The 21,572-nt window shown below is 35.6% G+C and overlaps 1 protein-coding gene across 5 annotated transcripts in view; it reads left to right on the plus strand.

The window, feature by feature from the left end:
- Window positions 1–21,572, plus strand: part of OSBPL8 (oxysterol binding protein like 8) — a 189,643-nt gene that overhangs the window by 142,018 nt on the left and 26,053 nt on the right. For all 5 annotated transcript variants that reach the window (XM_019952713.3, XM_019952714.3, XM_073788387.1 and 2 more), the window contains 7 exons: window positions 1,157–1,241; window positions 2,848–3,019; window positions 6,329–6,566; window positions 7,179–7,363; window positions 10,637–10,718; window positions 11,014–11,112; window positions 12,569–12,665. In XM_019952713.3, the coding sequence (XP_019808272.2) occupies window positions 1,157–1,241; window positions 2,848–3,019; window positions 6,329–6,566; window positions 7,179–7,363; window positions 10,637–10,718; window positions 11,014–11,112; window positions 12,569–12,665 (958 nt within the window). The remainder of the gene's footprint in view (window positions 1–1,156; window positions 1,242–2,847; window positions 3,020–6,328; window positions 6,567–7,178; window positions 7,364–10,636; window positions 10,719–11,013; window positions 11,113–12,568; window positions 12,666–21,572) is intronic.

Consider the following 21,572-nt stretch of genomic DNA (forward strand, 5'->3'; position numbering starts at 1 on the left):
AATTTAACCCATGAAACCTCTGGTATTTCTGTATCATGTCATTCTAAAGTGAAAAAAAATTACTTTCAAAATCTTTTATATGTATATTATTTATTCTTTACTACTATTTTTAGGCATTGTAAGAATTATAATGAATTTTAAAATCATTAAAAGATACTTATAATGTCAAGTTATTTCATTCCAGATATTGGTGGGAGGGAAATTTGTACAATTATATGAACATCAGAATATTCTTCACAAGCAAAACCTACTTAGGACATTGTTTAAGCAGCTTAAAAGTCAATGTCTATGCTTAGGAAAGAGTAATGTTTATAACTTTTTACTTTGAGTCAGAGACTCTTTTCAGCATGTTATATGGAATCTTTTTTTAATTCTCGTGCCTGTAAGGTACGAGATAAGGAGGATACAAATTTCCTGTAAGGAGGATACAAATATCCCCCATTACCCAGATAAAGAGATTGAGGCCTAAAGAGGTTACTTAAGTAATTTTTCTAGTATGGAATCAAGATTGAAACCCAGGCAGTCTGACTCAAGGTCCTACTCTATACTGGTTCTAGGAACTAGACCATAAATTATAAAGCCATTTGAAAATACCCAAGGGATATTATAGGATTTGTTAAAATCGTATTGATTTGTTTCTACTTTTTTCACTTTAAATGTCCATCTTTACCTCCTAATGTTTATGCTTCTTAAAATCCATTTTATTCTTTGACAACTTAAAAAATTATTTTTCCCTGGACCTAGTAAAAATTCATTTCTCTTTTTCTTATAAGTTTCCAGCTGTTTCTTTAGGCTTCCAGAAATTTAGTATTTCTCATCTAATAGTTTCTGTAGTATGGAAATTCTCTGTTAAATTAAAATTTGGTCTCATATGGGAAATTTTAGGTTTCTCTTTAATATGTGAACAATATGCAGAGATAATGCTTAATGTTAACTATAAGTTCAGTTTTCTGGTAAGGAGGTAAATTTTGTGGAAGAGGAAAGCTTTCCTCAGTACTTAACATTTGCTTTCTTAAGAAGCATGAAATTAAAGCTTGTTTGTTTTTAAAAATTATAATCCATGCCTCACTTAGATTATTACAGATAATTATGAATAATATAAAGTTGAGATCTCATAATACTGTACACCATTTATTTTGTTTATTCTGCTTTTAAGGGTCCAAAAGGTGAAGCAGTTGGATCCATAACTCAGCCCTTACCTAGCAGTTATTTGATCATCCGAGCTACTTCAGAGTCAGATGGTAAATACAAAAGATGGATTGGATTTTGGTCCTTATTTTTAAGAGTCACTTAAAAATATACTATATACTTTTATAGATCTATACTTTTATAGATCACTGCATTTTCCTTTGGGAAATCTGCATTTAGTATGGAATTTGCAGCAGACGTATTATAATCATAAATTGCCTAGAACACTAAATATATCATCAACTTGGTTGACAAATGGGGAAATCTAATAGGAAGGAAGCATTATATAATTGAGTGATAAACTAGCAGCCTGGAGTTTTCTTCTTCATCCTTTATTGACATATTAACACCTTTTTGACTTGATTAGCATTCTCTGTGGTAACTCATTAAGTTTTGTCATTTTAGAAGTACATTTAATACTATTTATATTTTATCATTAAATATTAACATGACACTGTATACACTATTTTGCTTTTTTGCATAAGACGTTCAAACACAAACTTCTATTCTGTACTTTATTACTTAATATTTAATTCCTGAAACAAATATAGGGAGGGTATAATTTGTATGAAAGCAAGGTAACTTTAAAACTTTAATAATTGATAATGGATTTTTTCTTCACTTTTATGTTTTATAGTGTAGACTAGCTTAGCCTAGGGAATCATGTAACCTTCTAAACTTTACTTTCACTAGATGATGGTTTTTTAAATTAAAATATCATAGGCATGAGCTTTCATTATGAAAACGATTTATGTGGCTGATATTGCCACCATATCTTGAAACAAATGTATATGACTTTTAAGAGTAATTAACATTTTTTTTCTACTAGTACTTTTCTAAATTTTAATTTAAAAAAAATAAAGTTATTGGGGGGAGGGATAAATTGGGAGTTTGGGGATTGACATATACACACTATTATATTTACAATAGATACCAACAAGGACCTACTGCTGAGCGCTGTTGAGCACTGGGAACTCTGCTCAATATTCTGTAATAACCTAAATGGGAAAAAAAATTTCAGAAAGAATAGATATATGTATATGTATAACTGGATCACTTTGCTGTGCACCTGAAACACAACATTGTAAATCAACTATAGTCGAATATAAACAAAAATTAAAATACATAGAGTCAACCACACACACACAAAATTAAGTTATTAATGTTTCTACTAACTAATATGGCAGTTAATAACAGTATTAGACAGGCATTTTTCTGACTTAAAATTTTGGTGCTAAACCTGGGATAGATGTCCTGTCAACAACAAAATATTATTTTAGATAGTTTGTTTATAGTAGAAACATAATCCCTTAGGTATATTTCATGTACCTTTTTGGTACCTTCAGTTATTCTACATGTTAATGTTTGAAGCTTTTAAAAATAAAGTACATTTATTTTAGATTAGATGTATTTTCTAATGTATGTTAATGCTATTTATTTACCAGTGGTTTCTAGATATTTAGAATGTAAAAAGCACTTATTAAACTGAAAAATTGCATTAAGACATCCTGGCAGGATTTTATATTCTAATTAATTTTTACAGTGCATGTTTCTGAGAGAAATAATAGTATGTTTAAAAGTTAACAGTGTTAAATTAAGATGGATGCTAGTTTTTCTAGTTTCTTGAATTATACTATTTATGAATCTGTCTTTTTCTAGGAAGGTGCTGGATGGATGCTTTGGAGTTGGCTTTGAAATGTTCTAGTCTTCTTAAACGTACAATGATCAGGGAGGGAAAGGAACATGACCTGAGCATCTCATCAGAGAGCACACATGTGACTTTGTATGGCTTATTACGTGCTAACAGTCTCCACAGTGGTGATAACTTCCAGTAAGTAGATATTGCCACTAATTTGGTGATTATTTTCGAGACTGTGTTATTCACTAGGTTAGTTGGCAGGCCTAGAATTTTTGTATTGTATCTAGGATTGAAACTTAGCTGTCTTTAAACCCCTATGGCCTGGTTTAAAATTTGTTGAGTTGCTCTGGTGAGGTGTAGAGAGTTATTTCCTTGATTCCAGCTAATATGAATTACTTGTTCTTTCCTAAATACAACCATGCTAACTACCTTGTCTTTGTGCCTGGTGTTCCGTCAATTAAGAATGACGTCTAGTCCTCCTTGCTCTTTTCTTCCGTCATACTCCTGTGTTCTTCAAGGCCAATCTCAATCTCAAATATTATATCATATGTGAAGCCTTTCTTTGCCTCATAAAAATGAGATGTAATCCGTCCTTCTACTGTTGTTCTATTAGCACTTTTTTGTTTTTTCTATAATGGACTTGACTTATTCTACCTGGTATTTGTGGAATTCTCCTATTATATTGTGTTTCAAATTGGGACTGTATCCTATTTGTGTTTTTTTTTTCCCCTGAAGCATTCATTGTAGTTAATACTAAAAAAAATTTTCTTCAAGGAAACGAAGGTTGAGGTTCAGATCTCTTCTGTTGCTTTGCAGGAAAAATAGACTTCCGCTTTTCCTGCCTGGCCCCAGCCCTCAGCTTTTCCTCCCTGGCCTCAGCCCTCAGCTTCTCTGCAGCCATTTATTTCTGTCAGCATTGATGTTACCCTCCTCAAAGTTAGACTGCTTCTCTCCTCGCTTCCCTGTAAGCGGAGCTGAACTTTTTTTTTTTTTTCCTATCGTTTTGTTTGACTCTTTTTCTTTACTCTCTTTTAAAACTGCCAAAAATAAATAAATAAATAAAACCACCATTACCTTATCTTTTACATCCTTTCTTTGCAGATCTATAATCTGGAGCTTTGTTTTATCCTAGTGTAGGAGTCTGATAGGATGAGGGGGAGGGAGGTGCACCTGATATAGGAATGGGTTTTTGTTGGGGCCTTTTCCCCTGGTATTATAGAATACCAGGTAATCCTTAAATGCTCTTATTTGGGGATCTTAAAATTCATCTGCTTCACGTATTTATTCATTAAAAAATTTTGAGTCTCTTTTCTGTGTAAGATACCATACACTTTTCTTTGTAATTCACCACATTGTGAATAGGAAAATGAATCAGATATGATCCTAAATTTGAATCCAGTATAACAGTTTACTAGCTATGTAATCCTAGAGAGATGTTTTGTTTTGTTTTGCTTGAAAGCGATAAAATGCCAGGCAACTATAAATAATAGGAAGAAAAGAATGACATAAACAACCAAAGGAGAGATGTCTTAGGGTAATATAGGATCAGGAGAATTTAGAGGGTGAAAACATAATATCCAGCTAGGGAATCAGGGAGAGGATCAATATAACAGATTTTACCATTAAGTAGAATCAACATATGAACACGTTCATTTGGATATATGACAGAAAATGAGCTAGGAACTGATGTTGCAGAGATGAGGAAGGATGGGAGCCTACCTTCGAGACTTAGAGTCTCCTTGGATGTAAGAGACAGGAAACGGGTAAAGTTAAAAAAAGATTACCAAGTTTTAAGCCTGAGTAACTGGGAAGATGATAAAAAATTTTTAAAAGGACCATATTTGGGAGATAATATATTAAATATTGGATATGTTGAGGATGCAGTGGTCCCAGTATATATAGATGTGGTCAACCAAGCGTTTAAAAACATGAATCTGAAGCTTATTCTTGCATGCATGGGAAATCATCAAACAGAAATCATCAAATAGAAATGATGAAGTCTTGAAACTGGACAGGTTGCCAAAGGGGAGAGAGGATAAAACAAAATAAAAGAGAAAATAAAAAACAGATTGTGAGGGATTAAGGAGAGACTAGATGGTAAGAAAGCAAAGACAGCAATATATGATTGTAAAGGAGAAAAAAGAAAATAAGTATTCTAAAAAATGAATTTCTGTTAGAAGTTGTCTGATTAAAATCCAAACATAAGAAGATTTTGGAAAAATAGAGACTAAAAGAGAATCAAATAGGACTACTCTGTTAAACTTATCTCAGCATTGTTAAAATGTCAATTACTATATATAACGGCACCATGTATTCTTTTGTAAAGTACTTTACAAATTTTTTATACCAAACGAAACCCACAGATACTTTCTTAAATGAGAAATTTCTAAAAAAATGTTTGATTCTGGAAGTGATTTTTTTAAAAAACTTGTTTCCTTTTTGTGCAGAATAGTAACCCTAGTCTTGTAAGTAAGAATAAGGTTGGGTATGGCAGCTTAACAATTTTAGGCCATAGGTTCATTTCCTTAAGCTGAAATTTCCATTTCCAGTTCTCCATAGAGTTTTTTTTTCAGGGTTAAGCCTATCCAGTTGTTTTTCTTTCTTTCTTTTGGCTCCGTTGGGTCTTCGTTGCTGTGCGTGGGCCTTCTCTGGTTGCGGTGAGCGGGGCCTACTCTTCATTGTGGTGCGCAGGCTTCTCATTTTGGTGGCCTCTCGTTGCGGAGCACAGGCTCTAGGTGCGCAGTCTTCAGTAGTTGCGGAGCGCAGGCTCTAGGGTGAAGGCTCAGTAGTTGTGGCACAGGGGCTCAGTAGTTGTGGCTCACGGGCTCTAGAATGCAGGCTCAGTAGTTGTGGTGCATAGGCTTCATTGCTCTGCGGCATGTGGGATCTTCCCGAACCAGGGATCAAACCCATGTCTCCTGCATTGACAGGCAGATTCCTAACCACTGTGCCACCAAGGAAGTCCTCAGTCCAGTATTAAATCGATGTAATTACCTTATACATTTCTCCTTTTATTTTTGGACTTATTATGAGTGACTTTGGAGACCTTTACAGGTAGAAAGTCATAATTCATTTGTGTTCACTTGAGAATCTAGTGGTCTTGTCTTGAAGTTTTTCTTTAGACCAGAAGTGATAGGTTGATTCAAGTGATGATGTTTGTAAAACTAAGGAAAAAATCTAGCAAGAAATAGTATAAAATTTTGCTTTTGGAAAATTTTAGACCTAAAGGATAGAGAAGCAAAGAGCTCAGAGTGTCATCTTTTAGCATTTTCCAGGTTTTAATTTAATTTCTCTGTGCCTCCATTTTTTAATCTGTGAAGTGAGAGTAATGATTTTACTTTTAGGGCTATTTTATGATTAAATGAGTTAAACTATATAAAACACTTAGAATGGTACCCTTCACATAGTAAATTCTCAGTAAGTGTTACATATCCTTCTTATTTATAAATTAAATATTCTTAACCTCCTTTATCCTTCCTCCTAATAATTCTTTCTCTTAAGGTTAAATGATAGTGAAATTGAACGGCAGCATTTTAAGGACCAAGATATGTATTCTGATAAATCTGATAAAGAAAATGATCAAGAGCATGATGAGTCTGACAATGAGGTGATGGGGAAAAGTGAAGAAAGTGACACAGATACATCAGAAAGGCAAGATGACTCATACATTGAACCTGAGCCTGTTGAGCCTTTAAAGGAGACTACCTACACTGAACAGAGCCATGAAGAACTCGGAGAGGTAACAGTCTGTGATTTTCAGAGATTTTGGTTTTCTAATGCTTGGAAATTTACAGATGAAATTGAAGATATTTGTATGACCTATTTCTTCTTTTCCTGAAAGAGAATAGTATTTATATAATACCTATTTTATTTTAAAAGTTGCATACATATGAATATATCAAGATTTATAAACAATTAAACACATATACTGGCACAAATACCAATATATTCTATTAAATTTAGAGTTTACATCTTCAGGTTTGCTTTTGAAATAAAATACTCCTTGATGTTATTGCCAGGTACAAAGTAAATTGTAGGGAAACATGAATTTATAACTTTCTTGTTATTGCTAATGCATAGAAGTAAACATAGTATAAAATAATAGAGTATAATGTTTTTTTGTAATGGATTCTTTGTATATATCATTCACTTTATTTAGTGTCTCTTGCGACTGCCCTTTTACTAAATTTTATAGGTGTTGACTTATTACCTAATGGGTTATTTTCACATTTTAAGATTGCTTGGAATAGTCTTAGAGAAGATTCATATTTTCAGTATGAGCTGTCTTATCTACATATTTATGTGTCTGAAATAAATATAGTATTTCAGTATTTTTTGTTAATTGCTAAAGGCAGGTGAGGCTTCTCAAACAGAAACTGTGTCAGAAGAAAACAAAAGCCTTATCTGGACACTACTGAAACAAGTCCGTCCTGGCATGGACCTATCCAGGGTGGTTCTGCCTACATTTATTTTGGAACCCCGTTCTTTCCTGGATAAACTTTCAGATTACTACTATCATGCAGATTTCCTATCTGAGTAAGTAAGTTCTCATTTCTTAAAATAAAAGATACTTCATGGTTTTCGAGTATTTTCAGAGTGCTGATTTCAGTGGTAATGCTGTACCAAAATCAGGCTCAAATGAGATGCCACTCTCTCTTCTCCACCACTTCTGTGGTTGACCTTAATAAGAAGCAGGTTTAATACTTTGCTGTAATGTTTCCATTTATGAGGTCAAATGGAGAAATCACAAGCTTGAGGAAGACAGGAATTCTGCCCCTGCCTTGACAGCACTGCCATCACAGGCTCCCTGACCTGTGCATTGACCTAACACAGGGAGAGCTGGTTGGCATTCTTGGTTCTCCCCCACCTAAGTCCTCTTTCAGGTCCCATCCTGGGGCTTCTGCTTTTGTTTGTGCTTATTCTCTCTGCATGCAGTGAGGCATGTGCAGCTTATCACAACGGGAACATCCTACTAACTGCTGGCACATGGCATAAATCCCCACTCTCACCTTTGCTTTTCTTCCTGCCAGCTGATCCTGGGAGTAATTCTGAAGAAGGCAGGCATGAGGGAGGTGGAGGAGGAGCTGCCTACCTCTTTCCCAGCAGTTTCTTGGACAATCATACTTTTCCAAGTTTCACTTGCTGCCCCCATTCCAGCAGCAGTTTCAAGGCACTGTGTTTTCTAAGATACTAGGTTCTGGCCCTGTGACCTGATTTTTAGATTCTGCATTAATACCTGTATTCAGTTTATTCATTGCATTATTAGTCTATTAGTTGCATTAATGAACATTGCAAAAAAAAGAAAAAAGAAGCTGATTCAAAGGATAATTCGTAAACTGTGGGAGATTTTTGCAAATTAAGTCATAAATGAAGTGTTAAGTTCCCTAAAATAAAAAGGGCTCTTTTTATTTTAGTGAATGAAAAGAAATTCTTAGTGAATGAAAAAAAACAAGCTGATTCAAAGGATAATTCGTAAACTGGGGGAGATTTTTGCAAATTAAGTCATAAATGAACTGTTAAGCTCCCTAAAATAAAAAGGGCTCTTTTTATTTTAGTGAATGAAAAGAAATCCTATGAAAAGAAATTCTTAGTGAATGAAAATGATCAATAACCTAATAGAAAAAGAAGTGGAGGAAATGACCAAGCAGTTTAAAAATGAAGTAATAAAAATAGTCCTTAAGGGCTTCCCTGGTGGCACAGTGGTTGAGAGTACGCCTGCCGATGCAGGGGACACAGGTTTGTGCCCCGGTCTGGGAAGATCCCACATGCCGTGGAGCAGCTGGGCCTGTGAGCCATGGCTGCTGAGCCTGCGCGTCCGGAGCCTGTGCTCCGCAATGGGACAGGCCACAGCAGTGAGAGGCCCGCGTACAGCAAAAAAAAAAAAAAAAAAAAAAAAAAAGTCCTTAAACATGTAAACTTCACTTAAAATAAGAAAAGTGCAAATTCAAACCATAATAAGATCTATTTTCCATCCATCACTTTGACCAAAAATCTAGATGCTTTTATACCCCAGTTCTGCTTCCTTTTATCTATCTAGAAATGTATTTCCCTCAGAATATGAGGCAGGTTCCTATGAATCACAGTAAGATCTTGAGAGATGACCATTTTCCCAAATTAAAAGGTTGCACTTCTGGCAACACACACTGTTGCCAAGGTTGTGTGGCACTCATAGACTGCTGTTGGGTCATACAAACTAGCACAGTGCATTAGAAAGGCATCTGGCAGTATCTACCAAAATTATAAATGTATTCAATCCTTTGATCCAGTAATTCTGCTTCTGGGAATATCTCCTACAGATACAACTCCACATGTACAAAATGACATAGATACAAAATTGTTGCAGCATGGTTTGGAACAGCAAAAGGTTAGATAACTCAAGTGTCCAGCCACAGTTGACTGGTTAAGTAATGTATGGTACATCCACACTAAGGAAGAACTCTATAAACTGATTTGGAGGGATCTTCAGGAGTGTGTGTGTGTGTATGTAAAAAAGCAAGATACAGAAGAAGGCATTTAGTTTGTTCCCCTTTTTTTTTAAGAAAAAGACTACATATTTGGGACTTCCCTGGTGGCATAGTGGTTAAGAATCCTCCTGCCAGTGCAGAGGATACGGGTTCGATCCCTGGTCCAGGAAGATCCCACATGCCGCAGAGCGACTAAGCCTGTGAGCCACAACTACTGAGCCTGCGCTCGAGAGCCCACGAGCCACAACTCCTGAGCCCCCATGCTGCAGCTACTGAAGTCCGTGTGCTTAAAGCCCATGCTCCGCAACAAGAGAAGCCATCACACTGAGAAGCCCACGCACCACAATGAAGACCCAACACAGCCAAAGAAAAAAAAGACTACATATTTATATTTGCTTCTTTATACTTGAAGAAAACTATATGAAAAGAAGCAACTAGGGACTTCCCTGGCAGTCCAGTGGTTAATACTCTGTGCTTCCACTGCAGGGTGCGCGGGTTAGATCCCTGGTTGATCCCTGGTCGGGGCACTAAGATCCCATATGCCACGTGGTGCGGCCAAAAAAAAAAAAAGAAGCAGCTAAAAAAAAAGGTTGCCTATGGGAGGTTAAGTAGGAAGAGTATGGAGAGATGGGGCAATAGCAAGACTGTGTACTTCTTTATATTGCTTTGAGTTTTGAACTGTGCATTCTACATACATGTAAAGCTGTAAATAAATTGTGTAGTAAAGAGAATTTAAACCAAGAAAAGAAGAGAGCAATCAGAGGGATGTTAACTCCCGAAAAGTTCAATATTTTCAACTTGGCACAGTTGTCAGCGAGCCTAGGCCTAGCCTCTTCCATCTCACACTTCATCTTCAAAAATCACCACATTGGACCTTCAGACATGCTTGAAGGGAGTAATATAAATAAATTGCCATATATGCATATATATATATACAAACTCAGAATTCACCTGAAAAACACAATCAGTGTTTTGCAATGTTCATAGAATTAGCAGAAGGGCAAGGGGACAGGTGAGTCATGGCTTTTGAAAATGCCTGTTTTAAAATGAAAATTATGCTTTGATTATCTGTTATATTTGTACAGTTAGCTCACTCTGGAAAATCAGTTGGTAGCACATAGGGGAGGTTGAAGACTAAAGATGGGGTTAAAAATGGGCAGAATAGTAACCAGATTATGAAAAGTGATTCTTGCAAACTGATTTATATGGTTGTTTTTGCCATCTATTTTGAAAATGAATTATGCTTTCCAGTCATATCTCATATTCAATTGTTGACTTGATTAATATGAGGGAGAATTTGTGATATGTTCTGTAAAATTTTTGCATATATCATTTTATTTTTTAGGGCTGCTCTTGAAGAAAATCCTTATTTCCGTTTGAAGAAAGTAGTAAAATGGTATTTGTCAGGATTCTATAAAAAGCCAAAGGTAATGTTTGTTTTACTTTCTATAGCCTTATATGTGTTCTTTATTCTTTATGTTATCTTTAGATTATTTATTAATAATTGCATTGCAGGGCCTCTTTCAGTTAGCAGAATTGCAAAATACTTGGTTATTTAGACCTGTATTATGATTGAAGTCATTTAATTTTATTTCATGTTACTACTGGGAAATTTTATAAGGATAGTTCCCAGATGATACAGTTAAGCCTATCTTGACTGGTTTAAGTTAGTACTTTGAATCTTCCATATTTATAATTTGAAACTTGTATGTTTTTTACTAGGGACTGAAGAAACCTTATAATCCTATACTTGGTGAGACTTTCCGTTGTTTGTGGATTCATCCCAGAACAAACAGCAAAACTTTTTATATTGCTGAACAGGTATTAGAAATCCATGTTATAGAAATAAAACTGATTTGGAAGTTATTCAGATTTTTTTATAGAAAATGTTAACTCAGTAAACTCACTGTTGATTATAACCTTTCTTACTAGCGAACATTTGGTAAGATTTTAACCTCTTGGTACTGACTACTAAATACCATACTCTTAAGCTACATACGCTCTTACAGTCATGGAATCCTACGATAAAAAATAAATCTTTATTTTTATTGCTCTGCCCCCCCTCCTTTTTTTGGACCAAATACTTCAATGGTTCCCCAGTTCCTAAATCAAATTTACACCCATTTCTCTGACATTCAGGGTCCTCCATATCTTTCTAAATTTATCTCAAATTACATGCCTTTTTAAGCCCTCCACAGATTCACAATTAGGTAATCTGATATTGCACTTTTTGCCTCATTATTTTTAAATTTAATTCTCCCACCCTATTATATCTTCCCAGCTATTCTTCATCTAAACAAATCCTGACCTGCTTACCTTTCATATACAGAATGTAAGGAGGATGAGAGGACTATGTGTTATTTGAAAAACCTTCCTCTTCCCAAGAGATTTTGATATACTCCTCAGATTGAAACCACTTATCTGTATTAATTTTTTTTAATTAATGATTATACTGTCTTGTATTTTAGTTCACTATAATTCTTCACTAAGTTGAGAAGCTTGAGAAGCGTTTGATTTTAGTTTTGTCTCATTTCAAAAAACATGATGTATACATTTTGCAATATTAATTATTAAAATATTTGTTAAAGCTTTTGTTAGTTTCCTACGGTCTATTCAGTAATCTACATGAAGAATAGCCACTGTATTAGTTATTCATTGCTGTATAACAAATTCAAAACTTAATGGCTTAAGACAAAAAACATTTATTATCTCATGCAGTGATGTTCAGGAATCTGAGAACTGTTTAGCTGGGTGGTCTGGCTCGGGATCTCTCCTGAGGTTGAGGTCAAGATATCAGCCAGCTTTGCAATCATCTGAAGGCTTACCTGGGCTGGAGGATTCTGCTTCCAAGCTCATCACATGGCTTTTGACAAGAGTACTCAGTTCCTTGTCACATGGGCCTCTCCATAGAGTTGTTCATAACATGGAAGCTGGCCTTTCAGAGCTAATGATCTTCGAGAGAGAGACACACACACACCAAGGTACATGCTGCATTATAACCTAATTTCAGAAGTGATATACTATTACTTCCACACAAACTAACTTTGGTACAGTGTAAGAGAAGCTCACCTTAACGGTGTGAATACCAGGAGGTGGGTTTCCTTCAGATACATCTTGGAGATTGGTTACTATAATCATCAATATTTAATTTTACTACTTACCAAATGTTTCTTTTAATTCATTATTAGAGTATGCTTTTAAGACTTGAACTTTTGATAATATCACAATAATATGCTTATATTATTATATTTTAATGTATTTTTCCTGTATTCAATAGGTGTCCCATCATCCACCAATATCTGCCTTTTATGTTAGTAACCGAAAAGATGGATTTTGCCTTAGTGGTAGTATCCTGGCTAAGTCCAAGTTCTATGGTGAGTTTACCCGTGTCTCAATCTATATGCTTTTCTGGAAGGTAGTATTTCCTGGTGAGCTTTTATACAGACAATGTCTTGGGCTGTTTTCAGCCAGGAATTTATAGGTCATTTTACCATTTTTACTTGGGTAATGACCTTTCTTTTTCTGTTGTTTTTCTTTGCTCATTCATAAATAGAGATATGACTCATGTTATGTAAGTGTTCATCACGTACGTGTAAATTTACCACAAGTACCACTTATCAAAAGACAGAATAATGATTGCCCACTACAGCTAACCATTTTAGGCCATAATGTTTTGTTTTGTTTTAGTCTTTGAAAAGAGGAGAAAGCATCCAAATACAGTTAGAATACTTAGTCCAGGGTCAGTCAGTAATGATATTTAACCTTGGATCAAGTAACATACTAACAAAAACTTTTTTAAGTACAAGGGAAAATAAATATGTATAGTAGGAAACCTTAATCTAAAATCTGTGACAATTCAAACAAACAAATCATCCCTTGATGCTTGCTTTGTTTGGGTTTTGGGTTTGATTTTTTTGCCTAGTTTTATCTTTTGCTTGTTTCAGAGGGTGATCATTTTCTTCTGAAGGTTACGTATATTTGGGTTATTCCCTCCCCACTGAACCCTCCATCCCTCCATGCCCCTACCCTGACTATAGTTTAAATGGCTTTAGTGAATATGTGTTCTACCCTTGTAGAATTTTTATTGAATACCAGGTACATAGCTCACTTTCTGCAATTACTTCAGCAGCTGGCCTTCTTTTTTCTATGTTATAGTACATACAGTTGTGTATATCAGAACTATCTGTTCCTTTATAATTTGAAAGAATTTACTAAATTCAAACTTTGTAGGGACAATTTTTTGGTAACTTCCTCATTTCTTCTTTGGTTATTGACTTGCCCATATAGAAACTTCTTGCTAGGAGAGTTTGATAGTTTATATTGTTTTAGGAATTAGTTCATTTTCTTGAATCTAAATTAAGTTAAATTTAATGACATCTGGGTAGAGTATATTCCTCTTAACAAGTAGTCTCTTGACATTTTTTTTTTTTTTTTTTTTTTTTTTTTGCGGTACGCGGGCCTCTCACCGCTGTGGCCTCTCCCGCTGCGGAGCACAGGCTCCGGACGCGCAGGCTCAGCGGCCACGGCCCACGGGCCCAGCCACTCCGCGGCACGTGGGATCCTTCCGGACCGGGGCACGAACCCGCGTCCCCTGCATCGGCAGGCGGACTCTCAACCACTGCGCCACCAGGGAAGCCCTCTCTTGACATTTTGATGTACTAAATTATCAGTTTTTCCTTTGCTGGTTTTTGCTTTTGGTGTCACAATTAGAAAACCCTTTCTCTCTTCAGCTTATATAATAAGTCGCTCACATGTTCTCATATTTTTATGCTTTCACTGCTCTTTAGTTTGCCTGAAATTTATTTCTTTGTATATAGTGTGTATGAAGTGAAGCAAGAGCACAACTTTCTCTTCCCAAAAGCCAATAAATTTTCTCAGTATTTGGTTTATTTATCACTGGTTTTTAATGCCATTATTTTGTATTTCAAGGGCTATCTTCTTGGATCTATGGATCTGTTTTTTCTTGTACCACTAGTCTTTGCCCTAAGAACCATTCATTTTTAAATGGCTTTCTGATATTCTGCAGAGCAGATAAAATATAGGTACTTAGTCACTTTGCTATGGGTTGAATAATTTATCATCATTTGGGAGAACTGCTCTTGTTTTTCAAACGGTATGCATAAACCATCAATTTCATAATCAGAGTATCAGTTAAAATTTTGGAGTCCTGAATCCCAATCTTGACTTACCAAATCAAAATCACTGGGCTCAAGTATATTCTTTTTTAATATAAATTTATTTATATTATTTTATTTTTGGTTGCGTTGGGTCTTTGTTGCTGTGCGCGGGGCTTTTCTCTAGTTTGGCGAGCGGGGGCTACTCTTTGTTGTGACGCGTGGGCTTCTCACTGTGGTGGCCTCTCTTGTTGCATAGCACGGACTCTGGGCACACGGGCTTCACTAGTTGCAGCACACGGGCTCAGTAGTTAGGGCTCGTGGGCTCCAGAGCGCAGGCTCAGTAGTTGTGGTGCATGGGCTTAGTTGCTCTGCGGTATGTGGGATCTTCCCAGACCAGGGCTCGAACCCCTGTCCCCTGTATTGGCAGGCAGATTCTTAACCACTGTGCCACCAGGGAAGCCCAAGAATATACATTTTTACAATCTCCTCAGGTAATTCTAATGTGCAGTAAAATCTGAAATGGCTTATGATATAATGTTAAGTGAAAAGCAGAGTACATATATGCTCTGAGTCAACTCTGCTTTAAAACATGTATACATTCATATATAGGAAAAAAAGATGCAAGGAATTATATCAAGATTTCATGATTAACCTGAATGATGGAATTATGGGTAATTATCGTTGGATTTTTCAACTTTCCCACAAAGAGCAAGTATTTCCTTTAAAATAAGAGAACATTCAGTTATTTTAAGATATAGTATGGTTATGAATACTATATAATAAGAGAGAAATGATTTTAAGAGAGAAATGTGTTACGAATGTATGTGAACAACAGTGTCTGAATAAGGTCCTACTAGACCAGTCCTTCTCCTCTGGACATCTGGCCCTAATACAGAAAGCAGCTATTAATACGTGAAAACATTCAAGAGAGCAATTGCAGGCCAATTTAGTGGAAAGTCCACAGTCATACAACAGAAATTATACAGAATGAATCCTCGTTTCCGTGACTTTCAGCCTCAGGTCAGGTACAGTTATCAGGGTAAACTGGTGGAAACATTGCAGCCTTTCTGACCTGGGGAACCAAACACTAAATTTGGAGAAACTGTGGCCACTGGACAGAGAACAGGAACCTGAAAAGTAAAAGAGCCAGAGAGGGGATCCTGAATTCTCTCTGCCTACCTCTCTGGCTAAATCCAGAACAAAACTGCCACCCAAAAAAAAAACCAAAGTTCGTAATTTGAGTCCAATCGAATAATTGCATGCTAAGACAAAAGAACAACTTTCATTGGAGAAAAATAATAGAATTCAGAGTCTCTACAACTCAACATTTATAATGTCCAGAATCGAATACAAAATTACCTAACTTAAAGACCCAGGAAAATGGAACATATTCTCAAAGGAAAAGAAAATCAACTGAGACAAACCCCAGGATATACTGTTGGAAGTAGCACACAAGGATTTTTAAGTGGCTAAAATAAGTGCCCTTAAATAAGTAAAAGAAAATATGGTCACAGTGAATGAAAAAATTGTACAGCTTAGAAGAAAAGTAGAAATAGATATATTTCAAAAATTAAATAGAAATTCTAGAACTGAAAAATTCAGTATTTTAAATTAAAAATTCATAGAGTGAACTTTACAGCAGAGTGGAGATGATAGAGAAGAAAATAAGTGAGCTTGTAAATAGATAAATAGAAATCCAATGTGGAAAGCACAGAGAAAAATTATATTAAAAAATGAACAGAGGGCTTCCCTGGTGGCGCAGTGGTTGAGCGTCCGCCTGCCGATGCAGGGGACGAGGGTTCGTGCCCCGGTCCGGGAGGATCCCACATGCCGCGGAGCGGCTGGGCCCGTGAGCCATGGCCGCTGAGCCTGCGCGTCCGGAGCCTGTGCTCCGCAGCGGGAGAGGCCACAAGTGAGAGGCCCGCTTACCCCAAAAAAAAAAAAAAAAAAAAAAAAAAATGAACAGAGCCTCAGATATCTGTTATATAAAATCATGTGGTCTAACATACGTGTTACTGGAGTCCCAGAAGGGGAGAGAAAATGGAACAGGAAAATAATGAATTGATGATGCTCAACATCACTAATCATTAAAGAAATGCATATCAAAACTACAATGAGGTATCACCTCACACCAGTCAGAATGGCCTTCATCAAAAAATCTACAAACAATAAATGCTAGCGAGGGTGTGAAGAAAGGGAACCCTCTTGCACTGTTGGTGGGAATGTAAATTGATACAACCACTATGGAGAACAGTATGGTGGTTCCTTAAAAAACTAAAAATAGAACTACCGTACAACCCAGCAATCCCACTATTGGGCATATACCCTGAGAAAACCGTAATTCAAAAAGAGTCATGTACCACAATGTTCATTGCAGCTCTATTCACAATAGCCAGTACATGGAAGCAACCTAAGTGTCCATCGACAGATGAATGGGTATAGAAGATGTGGCACATATATACAATGGAATATTACTCAACCATAAAAAGAAACGAAACTGAGTTATTTGTAATGAGGTGGATGGACCTAGAGTATGTCATACAGAGTGAAGTAAGTCAGAAAGAGAAAAACAAATACCACATGCTAACACATATATATAGAATCTAAAAAAAAAAAAATTGGTTCTGAAGAAACTAGGGGCAGAACAGGAATAAAGACACAGATGTAGAGAATGGACTTGAGGACACAGGGAGGGGGAAGGGTAAGCTGGGACGAAGTGAGAGAGTGGCATGGACATATATACACTACCAAACGTAAAATAGATAGCTAGTGGGAAGCAGCCGCATAGCACAGGGAGATCAGCTCGATACTTTTTGACCACCTAGAGGGGTGGGATAGGGAGGGTGGGAAGGAGATGCAACAGGGAGGAGATATGGGGATATATGTATATGTATAGCTGATTAACTTTGTTATAAAGCAGGCACTAACACACCATTGTAAAGCAATTATACTCCAATAACGATGTTAAAAAAAATGAGTTGATGCAAAAGTTTTCCAAATATAACGAAAGGTATAAATTTACACATTCAAGATGCTCAAAGCATACCAAGCAGAATAAACATTAAGATGGCTAAACCAATGCATGCGGGATCTTGGTTCCCCAACCAGGGATCGAGCTCATGCCCCCTGTAGTGGAAGTGCAGTCTTAACCACTGGACCACCAGAGAAGTTCCCAACTCCCACTTCTTTAACTTCGAGTTCTAGAAAACTGGTGGAGTGGGAATCCATCAATGTCCTAGAGAAGGCAATACAGGAAATTTCCTGACAGTCTAGTGGTTAGGGAAAAAAAACAAAAAAGATGGCTAAGCCAAGACACAATGTACTCAAACTATTTAAAGCCAAAGATCAAAGACAAATCTTGAAAACAAAAAGAGAAAAGCAGTATAATACATTCAGGGAAATAATGATTCTGTAATGGCCAACTTCTTATTAGAATCTGTGAAGAACTCAGGGAAATGGAACATCTCTATAGTGTTGAAAGAAAATATTCTTCAAGAATAAAGTCATTTTCAGATAAAATAAAACTAAAAGAATTTGTTGCCAGAAGAGTCATACTACAAGAAAAGCTAAATAAAGTTCTTCAAGCTAAAGGTAAATGATACTAGATAAAAACCCAGATCCTCAGAATGGACAGAAGAGTGTAAGAAATAAGTATCTAGTAAATCCAAAAGACATTTTTTCGTACTTTTTCTTCTCAATTTGTTTATAATATATATTACTGTTCAAAACAAAGAATGTTAACATTGCCTTGTGAATTTTATAGCATATGCAGATATAACTATAGCATAAAGGCTTAAAGGAGAGTGGCCATACAGATTGCAAAGTTTCTACATTTTATAAAAGTGGTTAATTTAATTGTAAGTGGCGTGTGAAATTTTAAAGATAAATATTTGTAATCCCTAAAGCACTGGTCCTCAACTTTGGGGCCCAGGAGACATTTGGCAATGGCCAGAGATATTTTGGTTTTCCAGTTGGTATATCCAGTAGTTTGAGGCCAGGGATGCTGCTAAATATCCTACAATGCACAGGACAACCCACCACAACAAAGAATTATCCAGCCCAAAATAGCAGTAGCGCCACTGTTGAGAAACGCTATTTTAGAGCATGTGCGTGTGCACATGAGCATACACACATCCACACAATAATGACAAGCATAAGTAAAAAGCCAATAAGATTATTGAAATGAAATTCTAAAAAAAAATTCAAATTATTTTTTAAAGTAGCAGGAAAGCTTGATCAAGGAATAAAAATCAGAGAGGAACAATAGAAAATACACAGTAACATGGCAGATAAAAAACCCATCGTAATTATATCAGTGTTAATGGTCAAAATAATCCAATTTAAAGACAGATTGTCAGATTGAATAAAACAGCAAGGATAGATCCACTTTAAGTGTAAAGACACAAATAGGTTGAAAGTATATGGATAGAAACATTAAAAGCTAAACTATGTGAACATTAAGTTCAAGTATGATTGAGTGGCTATATTAATAAACTTTTAAGACAAAAAGTTTTAAAGAGATAAAAAAGGAGTAGTTCATAATGATAAAAGTTTTAGTACGTCAGGAAAGCATAATAATCACAAATGTATATCAAATCATAGAACCTCAAAATACATGAAACAAAAACAGAATTAGGGGGAGAAATAGGCAATTCCAAAATCATATTTAGATTAACACTGTCTCCTCAGCAGATGATAAGACAACTAGATGAAATATAAGCAAAGACATATAGACCTGAAAAACACTATCAACACCTTACCTTAATTGATATTTCTAGAACATTACAGGCAACAGTTACAGAATACACATTGTGTTCAAGTACACATATGGTTTTTCACTGGTATAGATCACATGTTTGACCATAAAACCACTCTCCATAAACTTCAAAAGATGGAAATCATACAGAATATGTTCTGCAACCTTTATGAAATAGAATTAGAAATAAATAACAAGATATCGAGGTAAACTCCAAATATTTAGAAATTAAATAACACACTTCTAAATAATTCATGGGCCAAAGAAGAAATCACAAGAGAAATTAGAAAATATTTAAGACTAGATGATATGAAAATACAGCATATCAAAATTTGTAGGATACAGCAAAAGGGGTGCTTAGAGAGAGATTTATAACTTTAAATTAGAAAAAAAGAAAGAACCAAATCAGTGATCTAACTTTTTACCCTATGAAGTTAGAAAAAGCTAATCAAATTTCAGGTAGGTAGAAGAAAGGAAATAATAATGAGCAGACATCAGTGTAGAAAGTGGACAGACAATTGAGAAAATCAGGGAACCCAAGAGTTGCTTTTAGACTGATCAAAATAAAGAATACAAATCAGGAATAAAATGAGCAGAATCACTACGGATCCTACAGACACTGAAAAGATGATAAGGAAATATTATGGATAATTTTATGACAATAAATTTGACAGCTTGGATGAAACAGGCAAATCCCTTAAAAAACACAAATTACCAAAACCGACCCAAGAAGAAATGTAAAATTATAATAGCCTTAAATCAGTGGAAGAAATTGAATTAGTAATTTTAAATCTTCCTTCAAAGATATAGTCCAGGGCTTCCCTGGTGGCACAGTGGTTAAGAATCCACCTGCAAATGCAGGGGACACGGGTTCGGGCCCTGGTCTGGGAAGATCCCACATGTGGAGCAACTAAGCCCGTGCACCACAACTACTGAGCCTGTGCTTTAGAGCCCGCGAGCCACAACTACTGAAGCCCGCGCGCCTAGAGCCCGTGCTCTGCAACAAGAGAAGCCACCGCAGTGAGAAGCCAGCGCACTGCAACAAAGGCTAGCCCCCGCTCACTGCAACTAGAGAAAGCCCACACACAACAAAGAAGACCTAATGCAGCCAAAAATAATTAATTTAAAAAAGAATTATAAAAAAGTTATGGTCCAGGCCCAGATATTTTGAGTTCTTGTAAATATTTAAGGAAGAAATAATGCCAATTCTGTACAGCTTCTTACAGAAGATAGAAGAGGAGGAAACACTTTTCAGCTATTTTATGAGGCCAGACATTATCCCCAAACCAGACATTATCAGAAAACTGTAGATCAACATCTTTCTTGAATATACCTGCAAAAATCCTTAACAAATTAGTAACAAATCAATATATATATATAAACGGTAATACACACACATAATTGGATATCTAAAAATGATATATGTCATGATCAATATATTTAAAAGATAATATATCATGATCAAGTGGGGTTTATCTCACAAATACAAGGTTGGCATATCACCTGAGAAACAATCAGTGTAATTCATATTAATAGAATAAAGGAAAATCATATCATTTTAATAGATTCAGAAAAAGCATTTGACAAAATTCAATATCCATTCATGATAAAAGCTCTCAACAAACTAGGACTAGATTAAAGGTATCTATGAAAAATAAATAGCCAACTTAATACTCTTATGTTGAAAATAGAACAATTTTTACTTAAGGTCAGGTACAAGGCAAGCATATTCACTCTCACCACTTCTGTATGAAATTCTGTTAGAAGTCCTAGCCAGTGCAGTAGACAAGTTAAAGAACAAGCATACAGATTAGAAAGGAAGAAGTTAAACCACATACATACCTGATCTATATAGAAAATCCTCTAAAATATACCACCATACTACTAGAACTAATGAGTGAATTTCGTAAGGTTGTAGGATACATGATCAAAATACAAAAATCAATTGTATTTCTATATACTAGAAATGTACACTTGCAGAATGGAATTTAAAAAACAACTCTGATTACAATAGTATCTTAAAAATAAAATATTTAAGAGTAAATTTAATGAAAGATATATAAGACCTGTACACTGAAAACTACAAAGCATTGCTGAGGAAAATTAAAGAAGATAAGTAAATGGAGAGATATACTATGTTCATACCTTAGATTTTTCAGTATTGTTAAAGTGGCATGAAATGATGATACAATAACATGGATGAGTCTGAAAAATATTTTGCTAAGTGAAAGAAATCAGACACAATAAACTACATATTCTATGATGCCATCTATACAAAATTCTAAAATAGGCCAAAGTATAGTGATAGAAACCAGACCAGTGGTTTCCTTGGGCTGGAGGAAAAGATTGACTGCCAAGGAGCAGGGATTGTGCTGGTGGAGGTTACGTGACTGGATACAATTGCTAAG

Source organism: Tursiops truncatus, chromosome 11 (assembly GCF_011762595.2).
Source record: "Tursiops truncatus isolate mTurTru1 chromosome 11, mTurTru1.mat.Y, whole genome shotgun sequence".
Lineage (NCBI taxonomy): Eukaryota > Metazoa > Chordata > Mammalia > Artiodactyla > Delphinidae > Tursiops > Tursiops truncatus.